Source organism: Somniosus microcephalus, chromosome 7 (genome assembly GCF_052327205.1).
Source record: "Somniosus microcephalus isolate GS21.2 chromosome 7, FLI_Smic_1.0, whole genome shotgun sequence".
In the NCBI taxonomy this organism is placed as follows: domain Eukaryota; kingdom Metazoa; phylum Chordata; class Chondrichthyes; order Squaliformes; family Somniosidae; genus Somniosus; species Somniosus microcephalus.
The window spans coordinates 271,302,512-271,321,687 of NC_140993.1; the positions used below are offsets into that span (position 1 = coordinate 271,302,512).

Below are 19,176 nucleotides of genomic sequence, written 5' to 3' on the forward strand. Positions count from 1 at the left end.
CTGGCTGCAGTGCAGGAAGAAGTTTAATGACATCATACGAGTGGCCAAGGTCAGTGAATTCGTCTTCAAATGCCATATCCCACCGTCTGCACCACTAGCCTCACACACTGCTCAATGCACCACAACCCCATCACTCACCTACCAACAATCTCTAGCAATCGCCACTATTCAACTATGGCAGGAACATCACCCAAACACCACACTCACTGACACACTTCCCTTTCTCCTGCAGAATAAGGTGGCTCGCAATTGGAGCCAGCGGGGGCGACCCCAAGGGGCATAGGCGCGCCTGCATAATCTCACCCCCATGGAGGAGACGGTGTTGCTGGCCATTCTTGGCAGGGCAATCGCCGAGCCTGTGGCCGGCGGCAGATCTGACGCTATGCAAGATGACGATATCCTCATACTTAATCCTTATTCTCACATCCCTCTACCCCCTTAGCCCATTACCTCTTCTGACTTACAAGCTGCAGATGGTGTAAGCATGCACCTCTTGCTTCCCCCCCCGCCCCCACTGCCCCTCCCCTGCTCACATTGCTGCCATCGTGGCTGCGTTTATCAGTGTAGAAAGGGTCTTGCAGAGTGCCGCAGCAGTCCAGCAATCTGACCTCCAACAGATTACTAGGAATGCTGAGGTGCCTCTCCCGGGGGAGTGACAGTGACTCCGTGGAGCACGAACACGCTGCCCTCTCTCAGGGTGACAGCCTTCGTCCTCCCACCACTGTCACTCCACCAGTGCCCTTGCTGTTGCCTGCCAGCCAGCCCAGCCCAGACTGGTGCCACCCAAGCCAAGGTGGTGCAGTTTACAGCCGGGCCTTCTAGGCCCAGAGATGCTCGAGGTCGTCCTGTAAGGCCATCTGCAGGATGACGCTGTCAGCAGCCTTCCACCAGCCATGGTGCAGCCACTGGGGGAGCACTTCGTAGGAACACTAGAGGGGGCGATTTTGCCAGCCCTGGGGAGGCGGGTTTGGAGGCGGGACTGCTGGGAAAATGGCAGAATCTGGGGGCGGGTACCCATCCCACCCCCCAACCCGCCTCCGTGCCATCTTCCCAGGAGGCGGGTAGCTGACCCGCACCGGGTCCCGTCTCCTCGAGGCAGGAAGGGGATTAATGCCAATTAACTGCCTATTACCAGGTAGTTAACTGGCAGTTTTTTTTGAGAATCCCTATTTTCAGCCCTGAAGTGTGGGCTTCCCGACAGCTCCGAACCTCGCCAGGGTCAGCGAGGCAGACCGTGGGTCTGCGGGGGTCGGAGGGGCCAAGATGTTCAGTGTGCAGGTGAGTAATGGGTGCATGTGTGCAGAGGTAAGTGTGTGAGGTGTGTGTAAAGTGTTTTAATAAGTTTTACTTACCTTTACTTCTTCCTGCAGGCTTCATCCCTTCAGGTCTCGGGAGTCCCTCAGCTCACCGGCACAGAAAGCAGAATGGCCACTGAACTGTCAAAAGCTGCAGCCTCTGCTTTCTGGTCAGGAGAGATCGCTAACTGAGCCTGAGTAGAAGGACTCAAGTTAGAAGACAGATTGTCAGTGTTTGACAGATTCACAGAGCTCTCAAACGCTGACATTTCATCTGTCAAAAGCTCTTGACAGATGAAACGTCACTCGCTGACGTCACCTGTAACCGGCTTTCCCTTAGTAGGCCTGCTGGGCGGGCTTAACAAGGTCTCTCACCTTTCTTAAATCAGCGGAGTGACATGAGCAATTTTCCAATCTAAAGGAACAGTTCCTGAATGGAGAGAACTTTGGAAGATTATAGTTAGGGTATCTGCAATGTGCTCACCGACTTCCTTTAAAACCCTCGGATGGAAACCACCTGGTCCTGGGGATTTGTCACTCTTTAGTGCCATTATTTTCTACATTACTGTTATTTTACTTACGTTAATTTTATTGAGGCCCTGTCCCTGATTCAATATTAGTTTCCTTGGAATTTCTGGCAAACTATCTTTCTCTACTGTAAATACTGATGTAAAGTAATTATTCAACATGTCCGCCATTTCCTTATTATCATTGCTAATATCACCGCTTTCAGTTTTCAAGGGGCCAACATTGCTCCTGACTACCCTCTTTTTCCTAATATAATTGTAAAAAAAAAATTCTTGATTTTAATATCCCTTGCAAGTTTCTTTTCATACTCCCTTTTTGTAGATCTTACTATCTGTTTTGTCACCCCTTGCTGTTCTTTGTATCTTTCTCATTCACTTGGATCTGTGCTATTTGTTGCATTTTTGTATGCTTTTTCTTTAGTTTTATGCTGTCCCTCACCTCTTTAGTCATCCATGGCTGCTTTTTTATTGGCAAGTAGAACTCTTGCCCCTCAGGGGTAGAAACTGGTTCTGTATCACGTTAAATTCTTTTGAACATCTCCCACTGATCTTCTGTCATTTTACTCATTAACAGATTTGCCCAGTTTATTGTGGGCCGTCTCTGTCTCATCGCATTGAAGTCGGCCTTACCTAAATCTAGAATCTTGGTAGCTGTTTCGCGTTTCTTCCTTTCAAACACTACATTGAACTCGATCATGTTATGATCATCATTAGATGAATGTTCACGCACTGTTAGGCTGTTAACTAAATCTGGCTCATTACTCATTACTAAATCTAATATGGTCTGCCCCCTTGTTGGTTTGAGGGTATATTGTTGCGGAAAACTATCCCGGACACACTCAAGAAATTCACTACCTTTCTGACATGTGCTAGTCTGCTTATCCCAATGTATATGAAAGTTAAAATCCCCCATTAAAACCACCCTGCGTTTGCTACATGCTTGTTTTATTTCTGCATTTATACAATCTAGCAATTCACAGCATGCAGCAGACCACGACGAATCTGAAGACGTGCTCTGGTAAGTACTGCAGGGCTCATCCAGCGCGGTCCAGGCAGCGGAACCGTTGCTTCAGCACCCCAATGTTCTGCTCTATGATGTTTCATGTGGCAGCATGGCTCTTGTTGTATGCATGCTGACCATGTGTGGTTGGGTTGCGGAGCGGAGTCATGAGCCAGGTGGTCAAGGGATAGCCCTTGTCGTCCAGTAGCCACCCTCTGGTTTATCTTGGTGTCTCAAAGATTGAGGGAACAGTGGACTGGCGCAGAACAAAAGCATCATGACTGCTGCCAGGATACCGGGCATTCACCATCATGACATGCTCAGGATGGTTGCATGGCAACTGCACATTCAGCGAGTGGAAACCTTTGCGCCCGCGGTACATCTCAGAACTTAGATACGGTATCGATAAAGCACATATGTGCAGTCGATGACGTCCTGCACCATGGGGAAGCCCACTATCCTGGCAAGGCCACGTACACGCTCCGCCTGCTTCTCTCTGGTCAGGGAGAAGACAATGAAGTCCCCTCTCCTGGCATAAAGAGTGTCTGTCACCTCTCTTATGCAGCAATGGACGGCGAACTGTGAGATGTTACAGCTGTCGCCTGCTCCAGTCTGGAAGGACCCCGACGTGAAGAAATTCAGGGCCACGGTCACCTTCACAGCCACTGGCAGCGCTGTCCTTGGCCTGGTGTGAGGCTGCAGGTCTGGTTGCAAGAGGTGGCAGAATTCTGTGAGCACCTCCTTCGCAAAGCTCCGATGCCTAACACACTGCTCCTGGCTCAGGGTGAGGTAAGAGAATTGCTCTCGGAAAACCCTAGGTAATTAAGACCTCCTGCTGAGAGCCCTTCTCCCCCTCATTGTCCTCCCTCTGCGAGCAGCTTGTCCTCTTCTTTCCTGCCTCTGCTCCATCTCCCTGTCGTGCTGCAGGCCAAGGGGTGAGACGACTACAGCACCCATGACTGGGAGCAAGTGGTCTGAGCAGAACCCTTGAAGACAGAAGCAAGGCCTTCTCCACTTGCAGCACCACTCCCTGACACCTCACCAACTTTAAACAACTCTAGAAAGCTCGAAACACTTCCACAAACTTACACAGAGCCAGTAGAAATCAATCAGCAACTAACCTTAGATTGGTTGCTGATCCCTTTAAACATCACTGGTCGGGGGTCCTTGCTGATGCTGAACGCATTTTTAGCTGTGCGAGGTTATCACAGGGCATTAGTTCCAGCATTGAGGACGAAAATGACAGTGCTGGCGTCAAATCAGTGTTGCACGCTGATTGACGTCACGATCTGCGCACTCGACGTGCTTGCGGTGCCTGCTCCTAATGCCCGCCCTACCACCCTCACGACGATGGCATCCGACGCGGCACGCACCAGGAGTGTGCAGGCACAGCGTGGACGCCATTTTTGGCACCTATAGCGCTGAAAAATCAAGTGCTATGGCGCCGAATCTTTTGCCAATACAGTCCAGTACTGAGACGACAAGCAATTCTGAGATATGGAATAATGTGCAACTTTTACAAGGATCTGTTGGGAGCAGAAATGTTGCACATGCTAGAGAAACCTTCATTCAATTACAATTTTTTAGTGATCCTTACCATAGATACTATTTGCAACAAGGCGTAAATCAATGAAAAGTGGTGAGATTTCTTACATTTTGCAGAATGGTTCTAAAATCCAGCGTCTCTGACTGATGGTTTTGCTTTTTTGCTTTTAGCTCTGCAGCTTTGTCAGCTTTTGGGTTGGATTCAGTGTCAGGATTATTTGAGGCTGAAGGAGCTGTTGAGGTCACTGGGCTTTGTCCTGAAACAGAAGGCACTGGCAGAATTGTTCCTGCATCATAGTCCGGCTCCTGTGGGGTGGTGGCTGGTGCTGGTGCAGGTGGCATACAGCTGGATGAAGGCCAAAGCCAGCTCTCTGATATTTCATCCCCGGTTTGCTTCAACACGTCCAGGTACGAGCAGAAAGAAGACTGCTCCTCCATCAAACTCTGCAACTGCTGAAAGATAAACCAGAAGTTTAGCACAATTTTATTTTAAAACTCATGAGCATGTTTTCTACGGTTTCTGCAAATGATCAAATTCAGAAGTGATTACGAATGGGTTGGACATAACGCAACATCACCCGACATATATATTTGAAAGGGGTTCGGTTAGAGTTAGTAGGAAAAGTAAAGGAACATGCCAAAAGTTAAATCTTACAAACAAAGATAAGGGGGAGATATTGAATAATAATCAGGAATAAAAGATCAAAGATCCAACAAGCTACCAATTCTTCAGACTGACAAGATGGACCTCAAAATATTGCAGTCCTACTCTAAGTCCCAATTTGTTCCTCTTTTTTGAGGGAAAATGCAGATGTGGGTGGGGTAGGGTTTCACTTCACCAGAGCATGGATTAAAAATAGGCTTTGATTCTTCAACCCGTACTCCCATCTGGTGAGGCTCCATTACGAGAGCACAAACTTGAATAATCTATGGAGTATTCGACCATCTGTGTCTATACTTATACAGGCCTCGCTGACTTTGACCGTCAGTCTGTATTGGCAGGATCTTTCCTGTTCCATCCAAATGTGATTATTAGCAGTGTTTTGATTTCTGTTAACCTGTGCGTGAGATTGAATTCTACATTAATTACAGGAACACGAGAAAGCATTGAACAAGAGAAGAACGTCTTGCCCGTCAAGCTTGCCCCTCTGACAGATCTTGTACGATTTGTACAGTTGTAAACTACCATCTTCGGCGAGAGGCAAATAACCACAGCTAACACTTTCAAGAGGGAAAAACATGGAATTTCTACACGCCTCGAGCAACAGAAATCTCCTGGAAATTAATTTTCTTTCCACTCTATAATGCTCAACACTGTATTCTGCAGGTAACATTCCTATAGTCCTGATAAATGTGGAATCAACATGTTCCCTAGATTATACTTATACAGGCCTCAAATTTGCATGGACTGCAATCCTGGCACCTATGCTGGATTGTGCCCACTGGCTCCCTGCGACACTGACCCTGCTGGACTAGGCGGGGTCAAAGGGGAAGCTAATTTGCATGGGGCCTACACTATTAGAAACATAGAAACATAGAAACTAGGAGCAGGAGTAGGCCATTCGGCCCTTCGAGCCTGCTCCGGCATTCAACGAGATCATGGCTGATCATCCAAACCCTAGCACCCGGTCCCTACACCGACAGCCATCCCACCCAAGCCCTATCCCCGTAACCCCGTAACCCCACATATTTAATCCCCCCTAACACCAAGGGCCAATTTTTATCATAGCCAATCAACCTAACCCGCACATCTTTGGACTGTGGGAGGAAACCGGAGCACCCGGAGGAAACCCACGCAAACACGGGGAGAATGTGCACCATGGGTGTTCAGCTTGCCTCACAGTCTGAGAATTGCAATGTGACTTTTCCATTCTGGGGAGGGTGCCAGATCTCTTCTCCACCCTGCCCCCCTCCACCCCGCCCCCCTCCGCCCCCCCCATCCCCCCTCTCCCATTCCTAGGAAAATGGTGCCTAACAACCCCAGAAGCCTCTGTGTCAGAGGGCCACTTAAAATCTTCGGGGCTCCTGGCTCTGACAATTAATTTTGTCTCGGACCGGCGCAGGCACGATAGGCCAAATGGCCTCCTTCTGTGCTGCATCAGTCTATGCCTCTAAAAGGTTCCCCATCACCGACATTAGGCTGACTGGCCTGCAGTTGTCAGGTTAATCTCTCTCCCCTTTTTTGAACAAGTGTGTAACATTTGGACTCCTCCAGTGCTCTGGCACTGCTCCTGTATCTAAGGAGGATTGGAAGAATGTGATCTCCATGACCTCCACCCATACTTCCCACAGCAACCTAGGATGCTCAGATCTGGACTGGGTGACTTTTCTACTTTGAGCACTGCCAACCTTTTAAGCCCCTCTTTATCTATTTTTATCCTATCTAATTTCTCTACTACTTCCTCCTTTACTGTGACATAAGAACATAAGAACTAGGAGCAGGAGTAGGCCCCTTGGCCCTTCGAGCCTGCTCCGCCATTCAATAAGACCATGGCTGATCTTCTACCTCAATTCCACTTTCCTAAACTATCCCCATATCCCTTGATTCGCTTAATATTCAAAAATCTATCGATCTCTGTCTTGAATATACTCAATGACTGGGCCTCCACAGTCCTCTGGGGTCGAGAATTCCAAAGATTCACCACCCTCTGAGTGAAGAAATTTCTCCTCATCTCAGTCTGAAATGGCCGACCCCTTATTCTGAGACTGTGACCCCTGGTTCTAGACTCCCCAGCCAGGGGAAACATCCTCCCTACATCTACTCTGTCAAGCCCTGTAAGAATTTTGTATGTTTCAATGAGATCACCTCTCATTCTTCTAAACTCGAGTGAATATAGGCCTAGTCTACTCAATCTCTCCTCATAGGACAATCCCCCCATCCCAGGAACCAGTCTGGTGAACCTTCGTTGCACTCCCTCTGTGGCAAGTATATCCTTCCTTAGGTAAGGAGACCAAAACTGTACACAATACTCCAGGTGTGGTCTCACCAGGGCCCTATATAATTGCAGTAAGACTTAAGTGAAGACAGATGCAAATACTCATTAAATAGCTCAGCCATGATCTCCAGAAAGATCTCCTTTTTGGTCCCTAATCAGCCCCACCCTTCCTTTGACTACCTTTTTTGTTATATATATGTTTTTAAAATACTTATGGGTTCTCTTTTATGTCGCCCTCGAGTCTATTCTCATACTCTCTCTTTGCCCGTTATATCCTTTTTCAGTTCTCCTCTGTACTTTCTATATTCAGCTTGGTTCTCTACTGAATTATGAACCTGACATTTATCATAAGCCTCCTTTTTCTGTTTCATTTTAATCTCTATCTTTAGTCATCCAGGGAGCTTTAACTTTGGATGCCCTTCCTTTCCCCCTCATGGGAATATGTCTAGTCTGTACCTGAACTATCTCCTATTTGCAGGCCTCCCTTTTCTTATTTACTGTTTTAGCTGCCAATCTTTGATTCCAGTCAACCTGGGCCAGATCCATTCGAAACTCACTAAAATTAACCCTCCTCTAGTTGAGCATTTTCACATTTGATTGTTCCTCATCCTTTTCCATAACTACTCTGAACCTATTTAGTATAGATCCCAATTAAGAAAGACTTGCATTTATATAGCACCTTTCACAACCACCGGACGCCTCAAAGCACTTTAAAGCCAATTAAGTACTTTTACTGTTGTAATGTGGGAAACGCAGCAGCCAATTTGCGCACAGCAAGCTCCCACAAACAGCAATGTGATAATGGCCAGATCATCTGTTTTTGTTATGTTAGTTGAAGGAGAAATATTGGCCCCAGGATACCGGGGATAACTCTCCTATTCTTCTTTGAAATAGTGCCGTCCACCGAGAGAGCAGACGGGGCCTCAGTTTAACATCTCATCCAAAAGACGGCACCTCCGACAGTGCGGTGCTCCCTCAGCACTGCCCCTCCGACAGCGCAGCGCTCCCTCAGCACTGCCCCTCCGACAGCGCAGCACTCCCTCAGCACTGCCCCTCCGACAGCGCAGCACTCCCTCAGCACTACCCCTCCGACAGTGCGGCGCTCCCTCAGCACTGCCCCTCCGACAGTGCGGCGCTCCCTCAGCACTGCCCCTCCGACAGTGCGGCGCTCCCTCAGCACTGCCCCTCCGACAGTGCGGCGCTCCCTCAGCACTGCCCCTCCGACAGTGCGGCGCTCCCTCAGCACTGCCCCCCCGACAGTGCGGCGCTCCCTCAGCACTGCCCCTCCGACAGTGCGGCGCTCCCTCAGCACTGCCCCTCCGACAGTGCGGCGCTCCCTCAGCACTGCCCCTCCGACAGTGCGGCGCTCCCTCAGCACTGCCCCTCCGACAGTGCGGCGCTCCCTCAGCACTGCCCCTCCGACAGTGCGGCGCTCCCTCAGCACTGCCCCTCCGACAGTGCGGCGCTCCCTCAGCACTGCCCCTCCGACAGTGCGGCGCTCCCTCAGCACTACCCCTCCGACAGTGCGGCGCTCCCTCAGCACTGCCCCTCCGACAGTGCGGCGCTCCTCTCAGTACTGCACTGAAGTGTCAGCCTAGCTTTCTATGCTCAAATCCCTGAAGTGGGACTTGAACCCACAATCTTCTGACTCAGAGGCAAGTGTGCTACCCACTGAGCCATGGCTGACACTGCTGTGATGTTGAGTGTTAATGCTGAAATGTACTGTTATTCTTTTAGAGAGAAACATGCTCAAAGAACAATTAACCTGATGGTTGAAATTTCCCTTGATGATAATCATTTAACTATCTCAGAATGTGATTAAAAAAATGTTCACTAAATTTGATGCAAATGTTCTGCTTTCATTCTCTCTCATTTTGCATTATCTACTCCCGGGGACTTTGGACTGTTTGCAAAGCATTCCATTTTCAATAAACTAAGCAGGCAACAGCTCAAAGACATGGCCAAATGTGAATTGTCTCGAGCTGGTAAGTTTTGCAATTGAATGAAACATGCTTCCTTTTATATCGGGGCAGTAATTCCTCCCCAAACGTGTGAGTACGGAAGGGGTACTCACGCGTCTGGCCGGAGGAAATGCCGGTTTCAGCATGCACAGCGCATGCGCTGAAAACCGCCATTTCCTCTCCTCTAACCCAAGAGGTGAAGAGGCTAGCACGTGCGCTGTAGGGGGCAGTGCGTGCGTCTTGGATTTCCTCTGTTTTGGGGGATTTGCGCATGTGTAAAGGCCTCCGGTCTTTACGCTTGTAAAAAGCACACGTAAGTATTTATTTTTACAGGTAAGTGGTGTTTTAGTGCAATTTAGAATTTTTTTTCCCACAGGCTTATTATTTTAAAGAATCTACAATAAGGTAAGTTTAGTTTTAGACCCTTTTTATTAAAAATTTATTTTTTTCAAAAAAAAAAATTATTGTTTAAATTATTTTTTTAAACTTATTTATACTTAATTTAATGATTGGGATGTTTTTTAAAATTTTATTTAAAGTTTAAGTAGTGTTTTGGGGTGAAGTACTTCTCATGAGTTTGACAGTTCTTACTCTCAAACTTATGAATGAAGTTTCCCCTCCCCTGATTGGCTGAACAGTGCTCACCTGATCCCAGCCGGCACATCGCACTAACTACGCCGCTGGGTCAGGTTAGCACAGCGCGCCGACATCAGAACCGGGCCACTGACAGGAAATCCACTGCGGGCCGGGTTTCAGATGTCGGCGCGCCGGGTAAGTGCACATCGGGGGCTTGCACGCGTGGCAAGCCCCCGACACCAAGTTCTGGGCCATCAATATCATTTGATGTTCAACTTACCATTCTCATTCCTTCTCCAACTTGCCGAGCGCGATCCTCAAGCTGAACCTCCATCTCTGTGACCTCTTGACGCACTGCTCGGCGTAGCGTCTGCAGTCGTTTCACATCCTCTCTGTTACAACACAAATAGCAATTAAATAAACACAAGTTACCGTGGCCAAAATCTCATTAAACACTGTTTATATTTTTAATTCATACTCGAGATGATTCATACTTGGAATTCAGACTTGGGACACTGGCAAAACTGCATTTATTTCCCATCACTAGTTGCCTTGGCAACTAAATGGATTTCTGGACCACTTCGGAAGGCATTGTCTCAACCACATCGTCAGGTGTGGGCCCAATCGCGTAGGGCATGGCAAATTCCCGTCCCTGAAGGACATCAGTGAAACAGTTGTGTTTGTAACAACAGTTTGGCAGATTTTGTGGGTTTTTTTTTCTGGAGCTAGTCACAAATGACCAGATTTATTGAATTCAACTTTACAATTTGTAGGGTTGGCTTTGATCTCATAATCCCTGAACTGCTAATCCAGTACAATAACCACCTCACTACCTCACTAGCAGGAGTATTTATATGATGGACTACCAAATACACATGTCTCCTAGTGAGTGTAACAAGGTACTTGTGAAGTGAGGGAACTTGTTGGCCCAGAAATTCGGGTCGGAGGCTTCCCGCGGGTGCAAGCCCCCGACCTGCACTTACCTAGCGCGCCGGCCGTTGAGCTGTGGGCCCGCGTGGGATTCCGATCCTGGGCCTCCCCCAACTGCCGGCGCGCAGTGCTTGTGTATCCCAGGGGCGCAGTTAGTTCGAAGCGTCCCCTGGGATCACGTGGGCCATGGAGAGCCAATGGTAGCAGGGAATGCTTCATTCGTAAATTTGACAGGAAGAGCTGTCAAACCTATAAATACTATAAGCCCCAAAACATCACTAAAACTTCAAATAAATTTTTTTTTAATCACATTTTTAAAATAAACTATAAATTACACGAAATAACTATTTTAAACAATAATTTAAATTTTTGAAAAAATTAATTACATTTTCTAACGGGGCTAAAAATAAACTTACCTTTCTTTAAAGTATTTAAAAATAATACACCCGTGGAAAAAATGTTTTAATTTTAATTAATTCACCACTTACCTTATTAAAAACAGGCCTTGTGACTGATTTTTACATGTGTAACTGCTGGAGACTTACCCTCCCGGAGAAACCTGCGAAAAAAACGTAAGTTCGATGCGCACGCGCTGCCTCTCCAGCGCACGTGTTCCACCTGTGAACCCCTTCTTTCAGGGGAACGGAAGTTCCGGTTTCCCGCGCATGCACAAAACCAGCACTTTCATTGGGCCTATGCGTGAGTACCCCGTGGAGACCCGAATTTCTGGGCCGTTAGCTGTGAGCTAAGGCTTGAATCCAGCCCAGAATAATGAACAGACGGTTCTTGCTTGATTCATTCTCCATGCTTGCTGGGAGAGTAATTAATTCAGTTGTGTTTGAGCACAAATCCAGATTGCAAAAATGCTCATATGAAGGCAGTAATTGTCTGTGTCACCTAAAGAGTTCACAAGGAGCTGCGAATGAGAAAGTGGTACATTGGGACTGTTGGGCAGGGGCTCCAAGATGCAGGCTATGGGCCAAGTCCGTCCACAAGCTGCCTTTATCCAGCCCATGAGTATCTTGGGACATGACATGCAGTAAGTGCAGCGAGCTCGGGAGGAACAGGTGACTTTGGATCTATGGCTCCCAAAGCTCTCCACCGCTGGGGGGGTTTCCTCGTGTCACGTCTGGGTCTGGTCTAGACTAATTGATTGATATTGATTGCTATGATTAGTTCAAAACTCCATTATCATTGCATCATGCGACTATCAGGATGGTAGAAGGTAAACCAGCTGGACCTCGGTCTTTTTTGTCCAGCAATCTCTGTGCTCCTGTGTTCCATTAGGCCCCACCGCTTTCTGCGGAAAGTCCATCCATGCCCAGATCTCTTCAAATGCTGCTTATCTCTCTTACGTTTGTCACCTGGACACATAACTTGGGATCAGGAAACATTCTAATACTCCAAGGAGCTCTCTCTCTCCGTTTATTTGTGCATGGTAAACTCAGGACAGATATCACAACATTCCACTCACAGTTCACCTCCAAACACTGCCTTCTCTATTTATGATCACTTTTGCTTTCTAACACCAACCCAGCCTTATGTTGAGCAACAACACCTCATCTTTCAATTAGGCACTTTACAGCCTTTCAGACTCAACATCGAGTTCAACAATTTCAGATAATAATCTCTGCCCCTATTTTTTCCAGACGGCAGCTGTTGATAATTCTGCGATTCCCCATTTGCAACATTTAACTATTCCTGCCTTTCACCCTATCACAGACCCTCCCTTCTGTTCTTTCCTTCCCTCCCGCCCCCCCTTTCCCTGCCCCTTGCACCTGATTAAAATCTGTTACATCTCTAACCTCTTCCCATTGTGACGAAGGGTCACAGACCTGAAACGTCGACTCTGTTTCTCTCTCCACGGATGCTGCCTGGCCTGCTGAGTCTTTCCAGCATTTTCTGTTTTTGTGCAGAAGTAATTATCTGGGTCGAGGAAGATGCCAAGGTATGTTCACTAACTCTCCTGAAATGAAAGCCCATCGTGCACATGGAGCATCACCAATGGAGCAGAGAAATCACTGGCACACCTCGCACATCTTACACACCCAAACCACTATGCATGGAACGCTTTAGCGGGAACTTGCTTGCCTTTCAAGCTCATTCACTCAGTAACATGCTGTCACCTCTGACTACAACAACAACTCGCATTTATAGAGTGCCTTTACTGTAGGAAAACATCCCCAGGCTCTTCACAGGTATGTAATCAGATGAAAAAAAACTGACACCGAGTCAAAGAAGGAGACATTAGGACAGGTGACCAAAAGTTTGGTCCGGGAGGTAAGTTTCAAGGAGCGTCTTAAAGATGGAGAGAGGGGGAGAGGTGGAAAGGTTTAGGGAGGGAATTCCAGAACTTGCAGCATGGCATGGTATTGGCCTTGCTATTTAATGCAGGACCATTTCCTGCATAACCCTTGCTAACACAAGTTTCTCTGTCTGTATCGGCCTCACAGAATGAGATCCCTGACAACAGAGACAAGCAGGGAACTCGACCACCTCATGAGTGCTCATTACATGAGCACAAGCTCACCTCAGGGGGAGTCAGAAAGAGAGGGTCCAGAAGTAGCAGCTGGTGAAGGACCCCCAGTACTAATGAGGAGGAGCAAGTGGAGGTGGCAGCAGAGGAGAAGCATTGAGGGGAAGAGATGGCTAAGACCAGATGTTCCCCATGCTGCAGGGCCCAGGGATTTATACTTACTGAGGGCTGCATCCAGAGGACCACTGAAGAATGAGTAGAATCACTTCATGCAGTCCTTTTTGAGAATTTTCAGAGCTCCCTTTATGGAATGGCATTCAGAAATGTAGCTCTGTCAACTGCGCAGGCCTTCAAGAGACTTGTGGAAACCTGCAGTCCACCATGGAGCCAGCGGCAGCTCCACATCAGTCTGCAGGGAAGCCCCCCGACGACAGTGGGAAAAGCACAGATGTAGTTGTGCTGACTATCATTGAGACTGACGCTGTTGAGACCCGAGGCTCCAGTTTACAGGAGGTTCTCACTTCTTGAGAGAACACACGGTAGTGGACCTCACATTCCACCTGGTCAAATTTACAAGAGGACACAGCAGGAGGAGGCACAGTTCAGGCAGATACCTCACCAAATAATGCTCAATCCACCCAATCCCCTCAGAGGTTTGAAGTAGTGGCAGGTAATGGGCAGGAGCAGCTAGCCAGGGCAGGGACCAATATGCTAGCATTAGTTGCAGGGCCATCTTATGAACCAGAACCAAAAAGGTGCAGCATCTCAGGCCTGTCTAGAAGCCCCCATTGAGGGGCAGCAGGCTGTAATAATGCTTACTCCTCCCTCCGAGGTTAAACGGAGCACAAGATTGGGTGCTAGATGACACACTGCACATTGCCAATTGCAAGCACAGGGGATGTAACTGTCGATATGGACACAGAACGTAAATAGTTGGTTGCACCCTCTTGGGGGAATTTAATGTGTAGAGTTATTGTCAGAAAGGGCATATGAATGTGGGACCCAGGCAGGAATGGTACACAAGACAGCAATGATTAAGCAGAGCATGTTATTCACGGGGCCAGTGTGTTATGGAGGACAGCTCATGCAGAGGCACATTTACAGATTTTAAGTGAAAGTTCTATCTATCCATCAACGAAAATCTTCCTGGTTGCATATAAGCTTCACCCAATTCTGTTAATTCTCCTCCTCCTCTTCCTCTCCCTCTCCCTCCTCCTCCTTTACCTGGGCTGACCTTCCTTGTCTTCTGGATGAAGAGCTTCCTATGTTTGGATTGCAAAATTATGCGGGACGCAGCAGATAATTGTAGGCACCTTCTGAACACTATAGAACACTACTAACCCCGTCCCTCGATTTGTTTTCTGTTTCAACCTGCCAATTGCATGTTCTACCAGAATTTGGTCGGAGGCCTTAGCTTTATTGTATTTTGTTCTGACCCTGTTTCAGGAGGAGGCTCTAAATTGGCTCCAGTGGGTCTACTTGCTGTTCAGCAACCAGCGGTCCAGCCTGCCAGCTCCTTCCAATAGTGATGGCATGGTGGGCTGCCACAAACTGAAGGCTGCATGGTTGCTGCGGGAGTGTCGCAAATTCATCAGGATTGTACTATTCCTGGGTACACCAGGCCCGTCAATGAGGCCCTGTACTTTAGGGAATCCCGCTACCAGGAAAAAGTGCTTTGCCCTCTCGCGCTGTGGCCTCCTTCCCAATGGACGGAAGTGTTTGCTCTTTTACCTGCTTCGTGCTTTATTGCGATGAAGATTGACTAACGTGGCAGGTGTTACCAGTGGTTACTTGAAATGCAATGTCATTGTGATTTTCCCATTAACAGGCCTGTCTATCCTTGTGGTGGTTCTTGTCTGGAGGTCGTGCTCCATTAGACGGTGTAACTGTTACACCTGCCCTTGTGAAGCATAGACAGGAAATGCAGGTCTTCTCAGCCATCCTCAAATTAGTATCCCGGATCTGATTACCTGGCACCTGAGTTGGAGCCAAGCGCACCTGCCTCTCTCTCCTTTGCCTGAACTCCTCCTCCTTCTCTACATCCAGGATGACCACTGGAAGGTCCAATGAAATGCCCATGCTGAGCAGTGTGGTTACAGCTAAGGTTTAAAAGGCTCCTACTTCTCACCGACATGCTGCCCCTCAGTGACATCGTCCGAAAACTGATCCCACATGTACGCTGACAAGGAAGGTCAGCCCAGGTAAAGGAGGAGGAGGGAGAGGGAGAGGAAGAGGAGGAGGAGAATAAACAGAATTGGGTGAAGCTTATATGCAACCAGGAAGATTTTCATTGATGGATAGATAGAACTTTCACTTAAAATCTGTAAATGTGCCTCTGCATGAGCTGTCCTCCATAACACACTGGCCCCGTGAATAACATGCTCTGCTTAATCATTGCTGCCTTGTGTACCATTCCTGCCTGGGTCCCACATTCATATGCCCTTTCTGACAATAACTCTACGCATTAAATTCCCCCAAGAGGGTGCAACCAACTATTTATGTTCTGTGTCCATATCGACAGTTACATCCCGTGCTTGCAATTGGCAAGGTGCAGTGTGTGTCACTGTTGTGTATGTACCTTTAAGGGAATAACTGGTCTCAGACTGCAGTACCGGCAGTGACCACCCCTGTATAAAAGGCCCTAGCAGGCTTCTGTAGTTTCAGTTTCCAGGTTATCTCCATTCAGTAAAGACTTGTTATAATCAACTCCTGCAGTCCGTGTCTCAATTATACACGGACATAATACTGGCGACGAGTAAGAAACTAACTTACTTGCAACTCGGCAGCACCTCAGACGACGTTATTGAAGGCCGAAGCCAGAAGAAAGAAAAAAAAAATAATCCAAAGAAACTCGAGAAACGGGCGTCGACCGTGGGCAAATCGCCCTCCAAATCATCGAATTGCAAAGTGCAGGAGAGACTGTCGAGAGCCAGGCTTGGTCCTCCAGTCTGTGGTTTCCCAGCTAATCGGGCTGGTGGCAGGTAGTGCACAGATCCTTCCTGGGCTGCGGCGGGCTAGAGCTCGATCGGGTGGCTCTGCAGCGGGGCCGGGCAGCGAGTCGGGAAGCAAAGAGAGAGAGAGAGGGTGGAGCACACAGGACGCGGCCGGTGCTTCGCAGCTGGGCAGCGTTCGGACCTAAGAAGAGGGAGGGAAGTGTCCCAGAGGGTCCGCTCCACGACGGGAACGGTTCTTCAATTAACGGAGTAAATATTGAAGCGCGATAGAAAAATAAAAATACCGCAGAGAGCGGCGTTGGCAGCGGCAGCAGCGGGAAAGCGCGGGAGGCGCCATCTTAAATCGGCGGGGAAGAAGGAAAAGCGCGGGAGGCGCCATTTTGATCCATCGAGAACGAAGGCAAAGCACGGGAGGCGCCATCTTAGATTTTCAAGATGCCAAAGACTGGCGATATCACTGCCTTCGATAACGCAATAGAAGACTGGACCACGTATGTGGAAAGAGTCGAGGTATATTGCGAGGCAAACGAAATAGCCGATGAGAAAAAGGCATCGGTATTGCTAAATTTAATGGGCGCAAGAACGTACGGCCTATTGCGGGACCTAATTACTCCAGCCAAACCGAAGGCGAAGAGTTTTAACGAAATTGTTGCTATCCTACAGGAACACCTAAATCCTACACCGCTGCTGATAGCAGAAAGATTTAAATTCCACAGGAGAAATCAGCATAAAAATTAGAGCAATGCTGATTACCTTACGGAACTACGCAAGCTATCAAAGCACTGCCAGTTCGGAGCAGGACTGGCAGATACCTTACGGGACAAATTTGTCTGTGGACTCCTGAGTGAAGGAACCCAGAAGAGGTTACTCTCAGAGAAAGAGCTGACGCTAGATAAGGCTTTCAGCGTGGCAGTATCATACGAAGCAGCAGCAAGGGGAGCTGCGGAAATACAACAAAAGCCACAGGAATACGGCACCCACGAAATGACACGGGGATTTGCAAAATGTTATCGCTGCGGCAGAACAAACCATGCCCAGAAGGACTGCTGGTCCAAGGACAAAATATGCAGGCAATGCGGAAAGAGGGGACACATTGCACGAGTTTGCAGGTCTGGGAAGAAGACCAACGACAACAAAAAGGCTACTAAGGAACCGTACAGGAAAGTACAAAAGATGACGGGCAGTAGTTCCGAAGACCAGATGAGCGATAGTGAATCCGGGAACAAGAGACTAAGCTGTCTCAAACTTCACAACGTAATCACAAAAGAGGATCACCGAACCATTTGGGTCACCCTCACGATAGCAGGGTCCCAAGTCAAAATGGAATTGGATACAGGATCAGCTCTAACCGTCATGAATCGACGAGACTACGAGCGGCTATTCTCACACATACCCTTGAGAGAGACATCTACAGGGCAAAAAGTATACCCCAGAGGAAAAATAAGGGTGCCTGTTGAATACAACGGCAAGAAAATACGGAAATTGTATCTCTACATTCTGCAAGATGGTGGACCACCGTTATTGTGACGTGAATGGATCAGAAAGATAAGTTTAGACTGGCACTCCATTCAGGCACTGACGGTGGCTGGTAAAAAGGATGACGACGTCACTCCTGGATGATTGTCAACAATCTTAGCTGACGCCAAAGAGGTATTTCAACAAGAACTGGGCACTCTTAAAGGCGTAACCGCCTCGATAAAAATAGAGGAGAATGCAATTCCCAAGTTTTTCAAAGCAAGACCGGTACCATATGCAATTCGCCCAGCCGTCGAGGCAGAGCTGGAGAATCTGAAGAATGCAGGCGTGTTATCTAAGGTAGACTGGAGCGAGTGGGCGACACCCATCGTTCCTGTCATGAAGAAAACGTTAAACAATAAGTCTGAGGAGCCAAGGAAGGTTCGCATCTGTGGGGACTTCAAGGTGACGGTGAACCCAGTCCTTCACACAGTACAATATCCTCTTCCAAGGATAGAAGATATCTTCGCCTCACTATCTGGAGGGAAGTGTTTTACAAAAATTGACCTAGCACAAGCATATTTGCAGATGGAGGTTGAAGAATCCTCTAGGAAGTATCTCATGATAAACATTTAAAAAGGTCTTTACCAGTATAATCGACTGGTATTCAGAGTAGCATCAGCTCCGGCGATATGGCAAAGAGCGATGGAACAAGTCCTGCAAGGGATTCCAGGGACTCAGTGTTACTTGGACGACATCCTAGTGACAGGTGAAGATGACAGTGAACACCTTGCCAACCTAGAGCAGGTGCTCACTAGATTACGTGAACATGGGCTACGAGCCAATCGCCCCAAGTGCGAGTTTTTTAAGAAACAGATATCGTATTGTGGCCACGTGATTGATGAAGAGGGGTTGCATAAGTCCCCTGACAAAATTGAAGCGGTAGTTAAGGCTCCAGCGCCTGAAAATGTGTCGCAACTGAGGTCATTCCTCGGATTGGTGAATTACTACCATAAGTTTTTGCCGAATTTGTCCACAATTCTGCATCCACTGAACGCCCTACTATGAATGGGAGTAGCATGGAAATGGAGCGATGAATGTAAGCGGGCCTTTCAGAAGAGTAAGGACCTAATCACTTCAAGAGAAGTATTGGCTCACTACAACCCATCACTACCGATAAGATTGGCGTGTGATGCGTCTCCCTACGGCATTGGGGCGGTACTGTCACATAAATTCCTTGATGGTTCAGAGAGGCCGATAGCTTTTGCATCACGCTCGTTAACTTCAGCCGAGCGTAACTACGCCCAGATTGACAGAGAGGCCCTCAGCCTGGTGTGGGGGGTGAAGAAGTTCAACCACTACCTGCACGGTCAGAAATTTACTCTACTAACTGATCATCAACCTCTCGTCTCCATTTTCAACCCTCAGAAGGGCGTACCGATAATGACGGCACAACGGCTACAGAGGTGGTCCCTTTTCCTAGGGGCACACCAATATGACATCGAGTACAAAGGAACTAAA

At 48.0% G+C, this 19,176-nt stretch overlaps 1 protein-coding gene across 1 annotated transcript in view; it reads right to left on the minus strand.

The window, feature by feature from the left end:
- itprid1 (ITPR interacting domain containing 1) overlaps nucleotides 1-19,176 on the minus strand; it is a 176,335-nt gene that overhangs the window by 16,225 nt on the left and 140,934 nt on the right. Inside the window, exons 14-15 of the mRNA XM_085993776.1 lie at nucleotides 10,121-10,232; nucleotides 4,476-4,820 (exon numbers count right to left, since the gene is read on the minus strand). Of these exons, the coding sequence (XP_085849902.1) occupies nucleotides 4,476-4,820; nucleotides 10,121-10,232 (457 nt within the window). The remainder of the gene's footprint in view (nucleotides 1-4,475; nucleotides 4,821-10,120; nucleotides 10,233-19,176) is intronic.